The sequence below is a fragment of the Clinocottus analis genome, unplaced genomic scaffold, assembly GCF_023055335.1.
Source record: "Clinocottus analis isolate CAN_PGR_092001 unplaced genomic scaffold, fCliAna1.0.p SCAF_24, whole genome shotgun sequence".
Lineage (NCBI taxonomy): Eukaryota > Metazoa > Chordata > Actinopteri > Perciformes > Cottidae > Clinocottus > Clinocottus analis.
The window spans coordinates 574165-588502 of record NW_027175976.1 but is presented as its reverse complement, the minus strand read 5'-3'; the positions used below and the strand labels follow the sequence as shown (position 1 = coordinate 588502).

General features: G+C 47.6%; 1 protein-coding gene across 3 annotated transcripts; it reads right to left on the bottom strand.

The window, feature by feature from the left end:
- Positions 1-299: 299 nt before the first annotated feature.
- LOC137794017 (fibronectin type III domain-containing protein 4-like) lies at positions 300-14128 on the bottom strand. Of its 3 annotated transcripts, none has more exons than XM_068590557.1 (7): positions 13361-14128; positions 7072-7187; positions 5097-5198; positions 3286-3388; positions 3101-3190; positions 2364-2530; positions 300-1193 (listed from the first exon to the last, which is right to left on the bottom strand). In XM_068590557.1, exons 1-7 carry the CDS (start codon positions 13440-13442, stop codon positions 1152-1154), a joined length of 702 nt encoding a protein of 233 aa, XP_068446658.1. In that variant the 5' UTR covers positions 13443-14128; the 3' UTR covers positions 300-1151. The 3 variants fall into 3 exon arrangements, with proteins under 3 accessions (XP_068446658.1, XP_068446659.1, XP_068446657.1); XM_068590558.1 differs by having other exon boundaries at positions 2379-2530; XM_068590556.1 differs by lacking the exon at positions 300-1193 and having other exon boundaries at positions 1228-2530.
- Positions 14129-14338: the final 210 nt, after the last annotated feature.

The following is a 14338-nucleotide window of genomic DNA, read 5'->3' as shown; positions in this document are numbered from 1 at the left end:
TGACGTCATCAGTGAACAAGAGACTCCCGGACGTTGTTTGCTGCCGTTTTACAACCAGACTGCAACCATCGCGACCTCAGGAGCGTCTCCAGAAACACCGTGCCAAGACTGGTTCTGACCCTCCCATCACTCCTTTCATCACAGTACACCTGTGTGGTTTTGTGATGAGCAATTTGTTGGGGTTGAGTGCCTTGCTCATGGACACATGGACGCTCACCGCTGCCCTTCAGCTTCACATGTTCGTATTGAGAACAGGATCGTCACGAGGCAGAAATCATAATCTGACACTAGAGCCGAACTAAAAAGATACAAAGTTTGATCTAATTATGACGTTAGAGAGATTATATTGTAACTTTCAACGTATTCTTTTTTAATTTCCTGGTACATTCAAGAAAGAGCTGTCAGTGATAGCGACCCATACATCATCACACGTGAGCAAACGGCGCCCTCTACAGGCCGAGTCCTCTCCTGCACCCTCCTCCAGAAGCTGGAAGAGGCCAACAGGCTGTGAGTAGTTTCACCAGCCAGATGAAACATCACTTGAACTAAATGCTGCAACTATTGATTATATTAAACAGATTGAGAAAATTGAATCCTACTACACATGAAAATATTAGTTCCCATCATACTTTAAATACCAATACTTTCCATTTGAACTATGTACATATTTATTTCCATATAATACACTTTATTTTAATGCTGAGCTGAACATCTACTGTGTTTAGATTAGGAGATGAAAGACACAGATGAGGTGAATTACAATGTAGAAAAAGCACAACATATTTGTAATGTACACACACACACACACACACACACACACACACACACACACACACTTGCATCCAGATGTAAAAACAAAAGGTGTCTTGAACTCGGCACACAGAGCTTTTTTAATTAATTTGAGGCCGTCATGCAAATATTCACATTTAGTCTTTGAAGGTCAACGCGTCCTCCTGGATGAACTCCTCCAGCTGTTTTAACGCCGTCTTCTGCCACTAGAGGGCGACAGTCACCCGTTTCCTCCACGCTGTCGCTTGCGTGGAGCGCTTCTTTCTTTGCCTCATATTTTACAAACATTTAGACTCTCGGTGGAGTCTATAATCCCTCTGAAGTTCCTCAGACATCGCCGACTCAAAGCCAAAGAGCTGAACTCAGACTCTAATGATGCTGATGGAGGAGGAGGCTCTGTGGAGCTGAGAGAGAGAGAGAGAGAGAGAGAGAGAGAGAGAGAGAGAGAGAGAGAGAGAGAGAGAGAGAGAGAGAGAGAGAGAGAGAGAGAGAGAGAGAGTGCATGAGTCAGGAACAGAGAGGGCCACATACATGAACATGACTCATGAAGCTCAGGCAGGAGGCGTGTGGGCTTCTTCACATGCACGTCATGCACCCTGAGAGACGCTGGTCGCGCTCACGCCGGCGCGGCTGAAGCTCTCACTTGATTGCATTCAGGTTTTGACAGAAAAGATAAAAAACAAGTCCAAGTTCTGCAGGACGACGCGTGAAATAAATCACGTTTGGCACATCTTGCTTTGTTCTGGCTTCGCCTGGTTTCCCCCTGTGCCAGCACGACAACCTTTTAGTTTCATCAACAAGCGTCCTCATTTTGGATTTCATACCCGTGTTATGTAATTAATCACAGTCCATTCAGTCGTTCACCTTGTTACGTCATGAACTCACACTGAGCAGCCAAACTTTAGCCAAACTGTCAGAACTTTGCTTTGAATTCAAGCAGAGGTGCCAAAGTTTCCACATAGATCAGGATGAATGTGAGTGAAATGTGTGTAAAATTCTGTACACGTTAATATAATTCATAAAGAATGATGATAGAGAGCGGGATGAGATTATTTTGTCTATTTTAGAGCCACTTAAGGGGAAAGATAAGGCCATTAAACAGTTAATAATCTCTTAGTAAGCTCATTACATTAGAGCTGAAGTGATTAACAAAGGAGTAATTTATTAGAGGACGGAGAGATAATTCCTCATCAGGCGAGTCATCCTTTACGTCCTCTTATGAAAACTAAACTAATGAAGGTCACATTCAGTTATGAAGCTTCACGTTTTGCACAATGCAGAATACATCTGTGTATAAATATATGAAATACAACATGCTGGGTCCATGCAGTCTAAATGATGCTCTCAGCACGTCGCTGATCAGATCCCACAGCAGCGACCCGACGAGCTCTCTGCTCCCAGCCGGCGGTTTTATATTTAGCCGCGATGGCAGCCGCTCTGGTTGCTATAGAGATCTCTGATGGGAGGAGAGGGAAACAAAACACGGCCGAGCGGCGTCATGCACTATAGAGCAGGCCACACGACGAAGACCACGATGAAGACCACGATGAAGACGACGCGTGGAGGAAGTTCACCCGGCTGCCGCGCACATCTCCGTTGTGGTAGACGGGCGAGCTGCCGCCGGACGCGCTGTAGTAGGGCGGCGGCGCCCGGACCAGCGGCCTCTTGCCTTTGTCTTTGCAGCTGCTGGAGTCGTTGTCTTTGATGATGTCATACTGCCGGCAGAAGAGAGCGATGACGGCTGGCGAGGAAGAGGACGAAGACGAGGAGGGAAGTAAAAACAAACAGTTAGTACGCATCCTTATACACAACCTTATTGTATTTATACTCAAGTTAACATGTCTCTATTGTATTTATACACGTCTCTATTGTATTTATACATGTCTATTGTATTTATACATGTCTCTATTGTATTTATACATGTCTCTATTGTATTTATACACGTCTCTATTGTATTTATACATGTCTCTATTGTATTTATACATGTCCCTATTGTATTTATACATGTCCCTATTGTATTTATACTCAAGTTAACATGTCCTTATTGTATTGTAAACTCAAGTTACCACTCAGAATATTTACAAACCAAACAATCAATTGATTGAGGAAATAATAATCACATTAATCCATAATTAAAATAGGTAAAAGTTCAAAACGAGCTTTGCTTAAACCAACTACAGCAGTAAAAATCCTGCTTTTACTTTCATGCATGAGTTTAAAAATGGAATATATGAAACGCACACACACACACACACACACACACACACACACACACACACACACACACACACACACACACACACACACACACCTGCCCACAGCAGCAGCACCGTGGTGATGATGAGCAGCTCTCCGGTCTGCAGGTGAGGCGTCATGCCCAGCCCCTCCATCGCCGGCTCATCTGAGGACAGAGACACGCGGCGAGATTCAGATTTAACCAGCAATAATAATTAAATAAAAAGATGGAACATAAGTCTCGAGTGTGTGTGTATTCACGTTGGTCCAGGACTCCAGCTGGGTAGTGGTCGGTCCTCTCCAGGGTCCTGAAGTGCACGGCCCGGCTGGGCTGGCTGTCGCCCTGCGGACCCACAGACTGGACCTGCAGCCAGAGACAGGAGCTCTTTACTGAAGGCTGAGCGCCGCTCTCTCCTGTCAGGACCTGCTGGCTCTCTCCTGTCAGGACCTGCTGGCTCTCTCCTGTCAGGACCTGCTGGCTCTCTCCTGTCAGGACCTGCTGGCTCTCTCCTGTCAGGACCTGATGGCTCTCTCCTGTCAGGACCTGCTGGCTCTCTCCTGTCAGGACCTGATGGCTCTCTCCTGTCAGGACCTGCTGGCTCTCTCCTGTCAGGACCTGCTGGCTCTCTCCTGTCAGGACCTGCTGGTTCTCTCTCTCCTGTCAGGACCTGCTGGCTCTCTCCTGTCAGGACCTGCTGGCTCTCTCTCTCTCCTGTCAGGACCTGCTGGCTCTCTCTCTCCTGTCAGGACCTGCTGGCTCTCTCTCCTGTCAGGACCTGCTGGCTCTCTCCTGTCAGGACCTGCTGGCTCTCTCCTGTCAGGACCTGCTGGCTCTCTCCTGTCAGGACCTGCTGGCTCTCTCTCTCCTGTCAGGACCTGCTGGCTCTCTCTCTGTCCTGTCAGGACCTGCTGGCTCCTGCTTCACTGCTCTGGGTCCATTCCCAGCTCACATCAGCTGAGTGTTACGTCATCAATGAGCGGGCAGTGAATGTTTAGAGAGTGAATTTGGCTGCGGGTCCCTGAGCGATGGTGGAGGACGAGCAGCGCGTTCAGTGTGGAAGCAGCTCGGAGGATTAAAGAGGGAGTAAAGATTTCAGCTCAAGACTCAGTCAAGACCTCTTCACAAAGCGGGGAACGAACTCACAAAGAAACGGAGCTTGCTGGTGTGTTTTCATCAAACAGAGCAGTTTGATAGAAACTGTGAAATGAGAACAAGACTAAAGTAATTACCACTAATTCATCATCTGAAATCATCCAAATCTTTCTCCTTCTAGAAAGTAAAAATACACTTCTCCATTGAGGAATGGACTCATTTCACCGGCGGCTCAGAGACTCGTCTGCTGACACGCGAGAAGTTTAACGAGTGCTGGCTGGAGACGCTCTGTCTCCGTCTGTTCAGCGAGATGGATTCTCACGCGTTGGACAGTCGTGCTAATGGAGTCCTCCTTCAGGGAGGGAGCCGCCGCCTTTCAGTCAAGACACTTTGAGCTCCGTGGAGAAAAAAGTTCTGTTAATTAAACACAAAGTTTAAAGAATAAAAGCCAATTTCTAAAATGCAGTTTTATCTCAAGCTGCAGCGTCTTCCTCAAATCTAATGAGCAGCTTCTTCCAGAGCTTTCAACCTCACTGAGGAGAGTTTTCATTAAGTTATGATGTGACTCCACCCTTTAAATCTTTATTAAAGATCTTATTAAAATACTGAAGGGGATGAATGAGATGTAGAACTGCTGATCTGGTTTAATGATGTTTTATTGAGCAAAGAGACGCTCACGGGACATTTAATAAAGCCGAGTGCCATGAAGTCAAAGTGTTTAGTATTACTCTTATGGAAGGTGGGCGTGTCTTAATTAATGTGGGCGTGTCTTATTGAAGGTGGGCGTGTCTCTCTGCACCAATCCCTGTTTTCATTTCATTCAATTCCTGACATGTTTGAACTTTTCCTTCACAGGACAAGACTCACATGTCCCAGGAACATGTGGACCAAACACGTTCATAGCTCCTTTATTTATACTGTTAATCCTGTGTGTGTGTGTGTGTGTGTGTGTGTGTGTGTGTGTGTGTGTGTGTCTCACCTGGACGCTGTAGTGTGTGTCCTCGTCCAGGTCCCACAGGACGCACCAGCGGCTGGAGGTGTTGACCTCCCGGATGGAGCGCTGCATCAGGCCGTCCTGCCGCTGCACACACACAGGATGTGGGATGAAAAGCTGCTCTCACACACACACACACACACACACACACACACACACACACACACACACACACACACACAGCGTCTTCGTTCCACCATTCAGAGACAGCTCGACGTCGTAAATGCAAATTAAATCCACCGGCTGCAACGAGCCGCTTCACTCGTATGAATAAGACATATTGAGTCTCCAGGGATTCTGTATGTATGTGTATATATATATATATATATATATATATATATATATATATATATATATATATATATATATATATATATATGGATATATTTCTATATAAATGCTTGTCTACCCTGCGGCCCTGCAGGTCTCCTGACACGAGGGTTAATGGAGATGATGGTAATAATTCAATCTGACCTCCGCTTCATTCGTATTTTTTATTAATAAATTCATATTTTTTTCTCTCTTCTTCCAACTTCTTTAGCTTCCCAGTTAAAGTTTCCCTTTCAAACAACATCTGCTCCTCAAACGTCTGAGAGAGTAAATTAAATCCTGTTTGGAGCAGAGAAAAAGAGTCCAAACATGAAAGGAGGGAAGTTATTAAATGAAGCTTTGCAGTGTTCATGGTCATTTACACAAAGTCCTTTAGCTCCCGCTCGCTGCTCCAGCCGAGAACACTTCAAAGTGAAATGCTCCTTCAGGTGGAGACGACGTTCAGTGACCAAGATAGTTACAGGTGAAGAAAGAAGTACAGATAAACACACACACACACACACACACACACACACACACACACACAGCCTTGGGATAGTTTAGGGATTCATGTTTCAGAAACAGGATTATTGTGGATCTTAAATACATAATCTCAAATTGGGTGAGGTCCTTTTCGTGTGTGTGTGTGTGTGTCTGTGTGTGTGTGTGTGTGTGTGTGTGTGTGTGTGTGTGTGTGTGTGTGAGAGAGAGACAGTGACACCAGATCATCGCCAGGTGGTCTTCACACCTTGAAAGCAGAATCCTGAGCATCTGCATGATTGACAGCCACATCTTCATCTTCTTGGTCTGAAGCCACCTGTGATGACGAACATCCTGAACACCTGCTGCCCCACCGCCTCTATTCCTTTGAGCAAAGCTTTTACATAAGAGCTATCTGAGGTAATGGAAGATGTTTTCTTGCAGACGCCACAAGGTTGATGGATTCAGAGTCAGACGTGAGGCGACTTAAAGGAAAGAGAGGAGCAGTTTGGCAGCGTGGATGTTCCTCCTGCGAGACGAGGCCGGCCAAATCATTTCCACTAATGGAGGCGACTCCCACTCAGAGCTGAGCTAACGTCTGACTCTGCTTCTGCCAACGCGTGGGAGGAAAGAAGTGACGAGAAGGAAGCCAGCGCAGGGAGAATGTGAGTGTGCCGGTACGAGGACGCTGCAGGACGCTGCTCCTGAAGAATACACAAGTCTTCACCGAGAAGACCCACATCATGGAAGTCAACTCTGTTCAGACTTCTACACGGTCCTCAGAGAGTTACACAGTTATGTTCAGCTGGAACAGTTCACTCACAGGTTTTTATTGAAGACCTCTTCTTTGCTTCGATGGAAAGTTCCAGGACTTCTTCCGACTGGAAGTCTCTGTGTTCAGGAGATTAAAGGCTTTAATGTTTCAGAGTGACGCTTCACAAAGGAGAAGCCTTCGATGGCGCAGCGTCTCACTCACATCGATCAGATGAAGCCGATCACAAAACATCACTCAGCTGAGAGGATGCTGCACAGACTGACTCCTTATTATCAGAGCTTTTTGAGGATTAAAGCAATTAAAACCAATCCATCTGCTCATAACCACAGGAAGACACACACACACACACACACACACACACACACACACACACACACACACACACACTTCCTGTACCTGCTGTGAGATGGAGTATCCGATCACGGTGTCTCCCTGTGGGACGTTCCAGGTCACCATGGCCGAGTGCGCCCTCAGCTGAGTCACCGACACGTTCACCGGGGCTGCTGGCACAGCTGTGAACACACACACACACACACACACACACACACACACACACACACACACACACAGTATTACTTATTAGGGACGGTCAACAGCACCTTTTAGAGTTTAAACACAAGTCCTGCTGCAGCAAAGACATCTACTGCAGGTTCCTGGAGAGACACGCCAACAGACACACACACTCACACACACGCACACACACTCACACACACACACTCACACACTCACACACTCACACTCACACACTCACACACACACACACCTGCAGCTACAACATCCCTCTTGTCTGGTTTCGGGCTTCGACCAGATGTCGCAACAGCTAACAAGATGTCAAACTAACGATCTCCAAAAGATTCAGGGCCGCTGTTTCCTGGCCAGCATTCAGATGTCCCCGCGTCCTGACAGCGTCCTGGACGCTCCGGACACGTAAACACAAACACACACACACACACACACACACACACTCCATCATGTTTCCATCAGCGTGTCCTTGAGCGAGACGCTGGTGAGCATGACCGTCCCGTCGCCTCCGTCACTGTGGATGAAAGTGTAGATGGAAATGTATGACCATGTGTTGAAGATGAGAAACACACACACACACACACACACACACACACACACACTGTACTTATTGGAGACTGGTTAGGAGTGATGGATTTAAATCCTCAGTAAACGCCGTGACCTTCACAGAGAGGAATATTCATATTAAACATTATGAACCGCTGTTTCCTTCTTTTAATGGAGGACATTGTTGCTAATTGGGAGGGAGGAAAAGATAGAAGGTCAAAAAGAGAAGATTTAAACTTTATATGTAGGCCGAAACGGGACAAAGGAGGAAATGACAGAGAGACAGATGGAAACAATAAAGACTGAATGTGACAGAAAGACAAAAAACAAGAAACACAGAAGATGATGAAAGCGACAAGAAGTAGAGAAAACGAGACCGAAGCCAGAAAGAAGAGAAGAAGGAGAAAAAGAGGACAGAAAGAAAAGAAGAAAAAGAGAGAGAGAGAAAGAAATGAAGAAGGAGAAAAAGAGGACAGAAAGCGATGATATGAACTGTAACAGAATCAATAACTGTATTTCTACTGCGAGTCAGAAGCTGTTGATCACCTCTCCATCCTCTGACTGAGAAGAGCAAACTGAGCACTCCTCCATCAGTGTGTGTGTGTGTCTGTGTGTGTGTGTGTGTGTGTGTGTGTGTGTGTGAGGCTTTAAAAACAACACAGGAGGGAAAAGGCGCCGGCACGGCAGCCAATTAGGACGCCGAGGCTAAAAAAAGATGTTAAAACTGCAGTTCTGCATCAGGATGAATGAACTCATGAGTTGTGTTGAAGAGACACACAGACACACAACACACTGCTCACCCCATGTGACGACAACCAACACGAGCACACACAAACCGACGAGTGCAACCATGTGATGCGCTCGGCTGGGACACGCTTGTTGCCATGGTTTCAGGCTCACGGAGACGACGAAGCCTCACGTTTTATTTTGAATTCAATTTAACTTTATGATCACATGACGCAGACACAAGGACAGAGGACAGAGGACACTAGGACAGAGGACACTAGGACAGAGGACAGAGGACACTAGGACAGAGGACACTAGGACAGAGGACAAACCAGACTCTAGGACAGAGGACACACTGGACTCTAGGACAGAGGACACACTGGACTCTAGGACAGAGGACTCTAGGACAGAGGACACACTGGACTCTAGGACAGAGGACTCTAGGACAGAGGACACACTGGACTCTAGGACAGAGGACTCTAGGACAGAGGCCTCTAGGACAGAGGACACGCCAGACTAAAAGAGGAAGCAGAGGAAAGCATTGCTCTGTGGAGTGTGACGTGAATGTCCAGTTCAGGCTAAGAGGCTAGCAGGCTAAGAGGCTAACAGGCTAGCAGGCTAGCAGGCTAGCAGGCTGACCACAGGGAGCCGGCCTCCCATCAGGCCCTGACCGGTCCATCCGTCATCCTCAGACTTCCTCCAGCACGCCATGCACCGTGATCAATATGCATCCAGTTCTGGTGATGGCCTACATTTCCCAGAAACCCACGTGGACAGCAGCGAGCGCGGCTCGTGGACCTGTTGCAGGCGGCGTGTGGAGGTGGAGGCAAAGGAAGTGGGAGGTTGTTGTGTGTCCGTTGAGCAGCAGCCGCGTCCTGCGGCTCACAGCGTTCTGCTCTATTCTCGACGCCGTGGGAGGAGACATTTGGCCGCTGTGCTGACGGATTCCTCTCCGTAAGATCATTGAGTGTTTGCTGCATGCTGGCAGCAGATAGAGGCTCCTTCATTCGCTGGAACGGCCTTGAAACCCGACGGAGCTCAATTTCTGAATCATTTTCTGAGATTCAGCGCTGCAGTATTTGTCCAAAAGTACGTGAACACATGAAACCCAAACGAGCGCTGAAGAGCTACGAGCAGGAGGCGCTCTGCGGGAGACGAGCCTCCACTGGAGGAAGACACACCGACTCCCTTCATGAGGGGAACATGCATCAGCAGCATGTCGGCTCATCCCGCAGCTTCAGGGCTCAACTTGTGCAGAAAGAAGTCAGGCTGGAGGTTCTGAGTACATCAGCTGTTTGAGGTGAATGAGAGTGTAATGCATGTGACCTGCTTTAACACCAGCATAAGCCCTGTGAGATGATTCATATTTCATTATAAACCCCAGCTAAAAGGAGCTCACATGTGGAAAAGGTGAAACTGATTCTTCACGGGAATTTCAAAATAAAAGCGCATCTTAAAGATGACGATGTACGTCAATGTTTTCACTTTGCGTCACCGCTGCAGAGTCATTTATATGATTGTATTTCATGTTAATTTAATTATGTTACACGTCCCAAATGTGCCTCAAGAGGCTTCACAACAGACGCCGTCTGTCTTCAGACCTTCACCCTTTAACGGTGAAAAGTGATCTCAACTCCCTCAAAAAGCCAACGAAGTTACGGCCCGAGCGCTTTCATCTGCAGCAAAGTGCACATGCAGCGAATAGACTCCTGTAATGACATCACACGCACCAGGAGACGAGAGGAGGATGGAGTCAGGGAGACGGAGGAAAAGAGATGGAGATGAGCGAGGAAGAGGAGGATGAGAGACGACAGGAACATGACAGAACAGAGGATGGATGAGTGGGAGAGATGGAGGGAATGAAAAGAGATGAAGACGGAGCCATTATCTCCGGCCATCAGGAGACGCAGAAGTTTCAATCTTTTGGGTTTTTTGAAGGAAAAAGACGGACGGAGGGCAAAGTGAGACGAGGAGAGGAGATCAATGATGGAGGGAGCGGGGAGGAGGAGAATATGGGTATCGATTGAATGATGAAATACAGCAGTTCAGGTGGATGTAAGAACACACACACACACACACACACACACACACGCCCTTGTCCGTCCTCAGTGTGTGCAGCTGTTTGTTTTCATGCCCGTTCATCATTTTAAACATCAGGATGCGTTTAGTATTCGTGATTCTGCTCTAAATGAAATCCTCTTAAGTGGGGAGATATGATTTATGATGTCATAAACTAGACGCCAATAAACCAATAAAGATCTGAATTAATCCACAACTCATTTCATAATAACACACACAGTCTAAATCTGAGTCAGTGAACCATTTTCTCAATATTTACATTAAAATGTCAATTTTTTTATTTACCGATTTTTCACATTTTTCTTACTTTTCAGGACGTTCAACCTTTCCACAGGACATGCCAGCAGACGCCACAGCGCTGAACGCAGCGCAGGAGTGAACACAGAGGTTTGGTCATAAATTGGAGCTGAAGGTCAACAGAAGAACATTTTTATTAAAAAATGTGTCTGATCTTTCCACACGACGCGCCGCTCTTCATTCTTCTACGAGACAAAAGCTTCCAAACATACGTTTTCTTGTCAAATCCAAATGTTTCTCTGCGGCGCCGAGCAACACAACAATAGTGGCGTCCGCAGCAACAAACAACAACAACAACAACAACAACAACAACAACAAGAAGCCTCGTTATTAACGGCGTTTCCCCTGAAGGAGACTCGGCCGTCAATCACAGCAGCAGTCTGACGGACCAATCAGGATGAAGCTTCACGCTCCTCGTGATGGAGACTCGACATGTGCTGAGGAAGATGAAGATGAAGATACACTGTACACTGGATAATGAGACCATAACTGAGTAAAGACTTCTATAAAGACCCCAGTTGTTTTGTGTCTCTGTAACGTTGTTTTGTGTCTCTGTAAAGTTGTTTTGTGTCTCTGTAACGTTGTTTTGAGTCTCTTTGTGGTTGTTTTGTGTCTCTGTAACGTTGTTTTGTGTGTCTGTAACGTTGTTTTGAGTCTCTTTGTGGTTGTTTTGAGTCTCTTTGTGGTTGTTTTGAGTCTCTTTGTGGTTGTTTTGTGTGTTTTTGGAGGCCACTTTTCCCTCTTTGTGGGCATTTTATACTTCTTTTCTGTCCTTTGTGGTAGTTTGGCATGTTTTGGTGGTTTGACACACACAGTCCTCACCCTGGACCAACGGGCCGTGACTGACACACACTAGAACATGACCTGGACAGATGGTTCATTCTCGTTTCATCGTGTGTGAGTCCAGTGAAGGTTCATGACACACTGCGACAACGTGCTGGCTGTGGTCGCAGGTGTCGGCCGTGACGGAGGACCTGCATGAGTTTCCCGTCCTGTGAGGACGGATCAAAGTGAGGAGAACTCACCCACTGAGGAGACACTGGAGGATCGCAACCCACATGGCTGCAGAGAAGATCAGAGGATGAACACGCAGGAGGGAGGAGGAAGAGGAGGAAGAGGAGGAGAGCCTCCATACGCCAGTAAAGACGCTCTGACCTGCTGTACTTCCAGAAAGACCCCCTGGGGTCCCAGCGCTGCTTTTCAAAGCTCCAGCCAGAGTTCAGCTGCAGTGTTTCAGCTCCTTCAACCCCCAAAACACCCTGTTGAACTTTTGTTGTGAAAGCTGAGCGCCTCTCGTCTCATTTCTACCTCAGAGAAGTGAGACGTAGCGGAGGAAAACGACTCTGTAAATATCTCAGAATCACAGAATCTAAAGTACTTCTCATCCATGTTGGCTCCCTCGTGAATGTGTTCATCTAAACTGCAGAGACAAGAAGACTCAACCCACTGGACCTCAACGCCGACTCCTTTCAGTCAGCAACGATTCAGAACTCATTACCTTCATTACAGTGTGAACTTATTGTTGAGAAAACAATGTTTCCAAGTCAATCAAGATAAATCAGAGAGCAGCAGGATGCCGAACGGAGACGTTCAGATCATGACTGGAGGAGCTGAATGTGGGGAACACACACACACACACACACACACACACACACACACACAGTCAATATAGAGCCTCTAACCACAGATCAGCCTCTTGGGGATCAGCCAAGGAGAAGCCCTGCGGTGGGTTTTCATAAAAGCCTGTAAAAGGATGAAAAGCAGGATAAATGATTGGAGTGCATTCCTCTAATGAAAGCGACCACAGAGCCAAACTCCTGATATTCAATTACCGCTTTGACAGTTTTACCACACCTGTCCGTCTTGTTGATATTTACGGCGTGAATAAAGTCAGCGATCTGACCCGAGAGCTCTACACACCAAGAAGCAGCAGCTGGTGCTCACAGAGAAACACGTGTTCATGCTGTGTTTGCATGACTTCACACTGATCTGATCCCTGCTGGGCGTTAAAATGAAGTCATCTGGGTTTGAAACCTTTGACCAGCAGCCGGGTTGAATGAATCAAAGCGGAGGAGAAGATGCAGATCATTAGACAGTCTGCACATGGTCTTTGTGTTCACAGTGATATTAATGAGGAAATGTTTTCCAAAAACCCTGAAACGGCATCTGAAAGCAGGAGAAGCACAAAGACAGAGCAGCGTGTGCACAGATGGAGACAACAGGATGGATCCAGAAACACCTGCGGGATGACTTAAAGCATCTGATGACAACATGACAACGACATCCTCATTTCCCTTTAAACAACAACTAGTATTTGTTCTGAGTGAAAACAGACCCATGATGCATTTCACATCGGTCGCGCGTCGTGGAGGTGAATGTTGTATCTGAAGCACTTATCCGGACACACACCCCCTGCAGCCTCGCACGCACGCAGCCAGGTGTGTGCAGCTGCAGGACTTCACGGTGACGCCGCGCGAACACGACGAGCTGACAAAGAGAAAGTGAACAGACTCACTGGCGGCGGCCATCCGCGGCGAGAGCCCGCAGCCCAGCAGCTGCAGCAGCAGCGCGAGGTCCAGCTGGAGGCACGCGCGCATCACCTCCTCTGTCCACGTGCACACACAGGCGTGCACGCTCGTCTGGCTCTTCTGCACGCCCTCTCCTTTAACTCTCCTGCGTCGGACTGGAAGTTCCCCCTTCAGGGTCACCACTGTTCCCGCATCTCCCTCCTGCTTCCGCTCTTCTGCGTCTTTATGATCCTCAACTTGCACAAAGTAGTGCAGCGTGTGTGTGTGTGTGTGTGTGTGTGTGTGTGTGTGTGTGTGTGTGTGTGTGTGTGTGTGTGTGTGTGTGTGTGTGTGTGTGTGTGTGTGTGTGTGTGTGTGTGTGTGTGCAGCTGCGGAGTCAGACGCGGTGAATGGAGGCTCAGCGCCGCCGCGCAGTGTGCCTCGTCATGATCCCGCAGCCCGGAGGCGCTAACAGGTAGTTGGAGTTGGACTCGCTCTGCGCATCTCGCGTTTGCTCAAATCCTCCGCCGGTGGGGTCGCGCGGGTTCCAGCAGAGCGAATCCATCCACAGAGAGGATCTGAATGAAGAAGAAATGAAGAAGGAGGAGGAGGAGAAGACGAAGGAGGAGGAAGAGGAGGAGGAAGAGGAGCGGGCGGTGTTTAGAGCGCGAGACGCAGGCGCGCAAACGGTGGTTCAGTCTCATCCAGATCCGGTTTAATCTGACAGATTATGGGATGCAGGATCAGAAAATGTCTGTCTGCAGGAGCTGAGGTGGCAACTCCACTCAACCCCCCCCCCCACACACACACACACACACACACACACACACACACACACACACACAGGAGACTGACGTTACAAATCCTGTCACTGAGGAGGGAGGAAGAGGAGGATGAAGATGATGATGAGGATTTCATCACCTGACTACCTGCATGCTGTCAGGGAGCAACACGTCGAGCTGGAAACAGTAATCGGATTACATTTG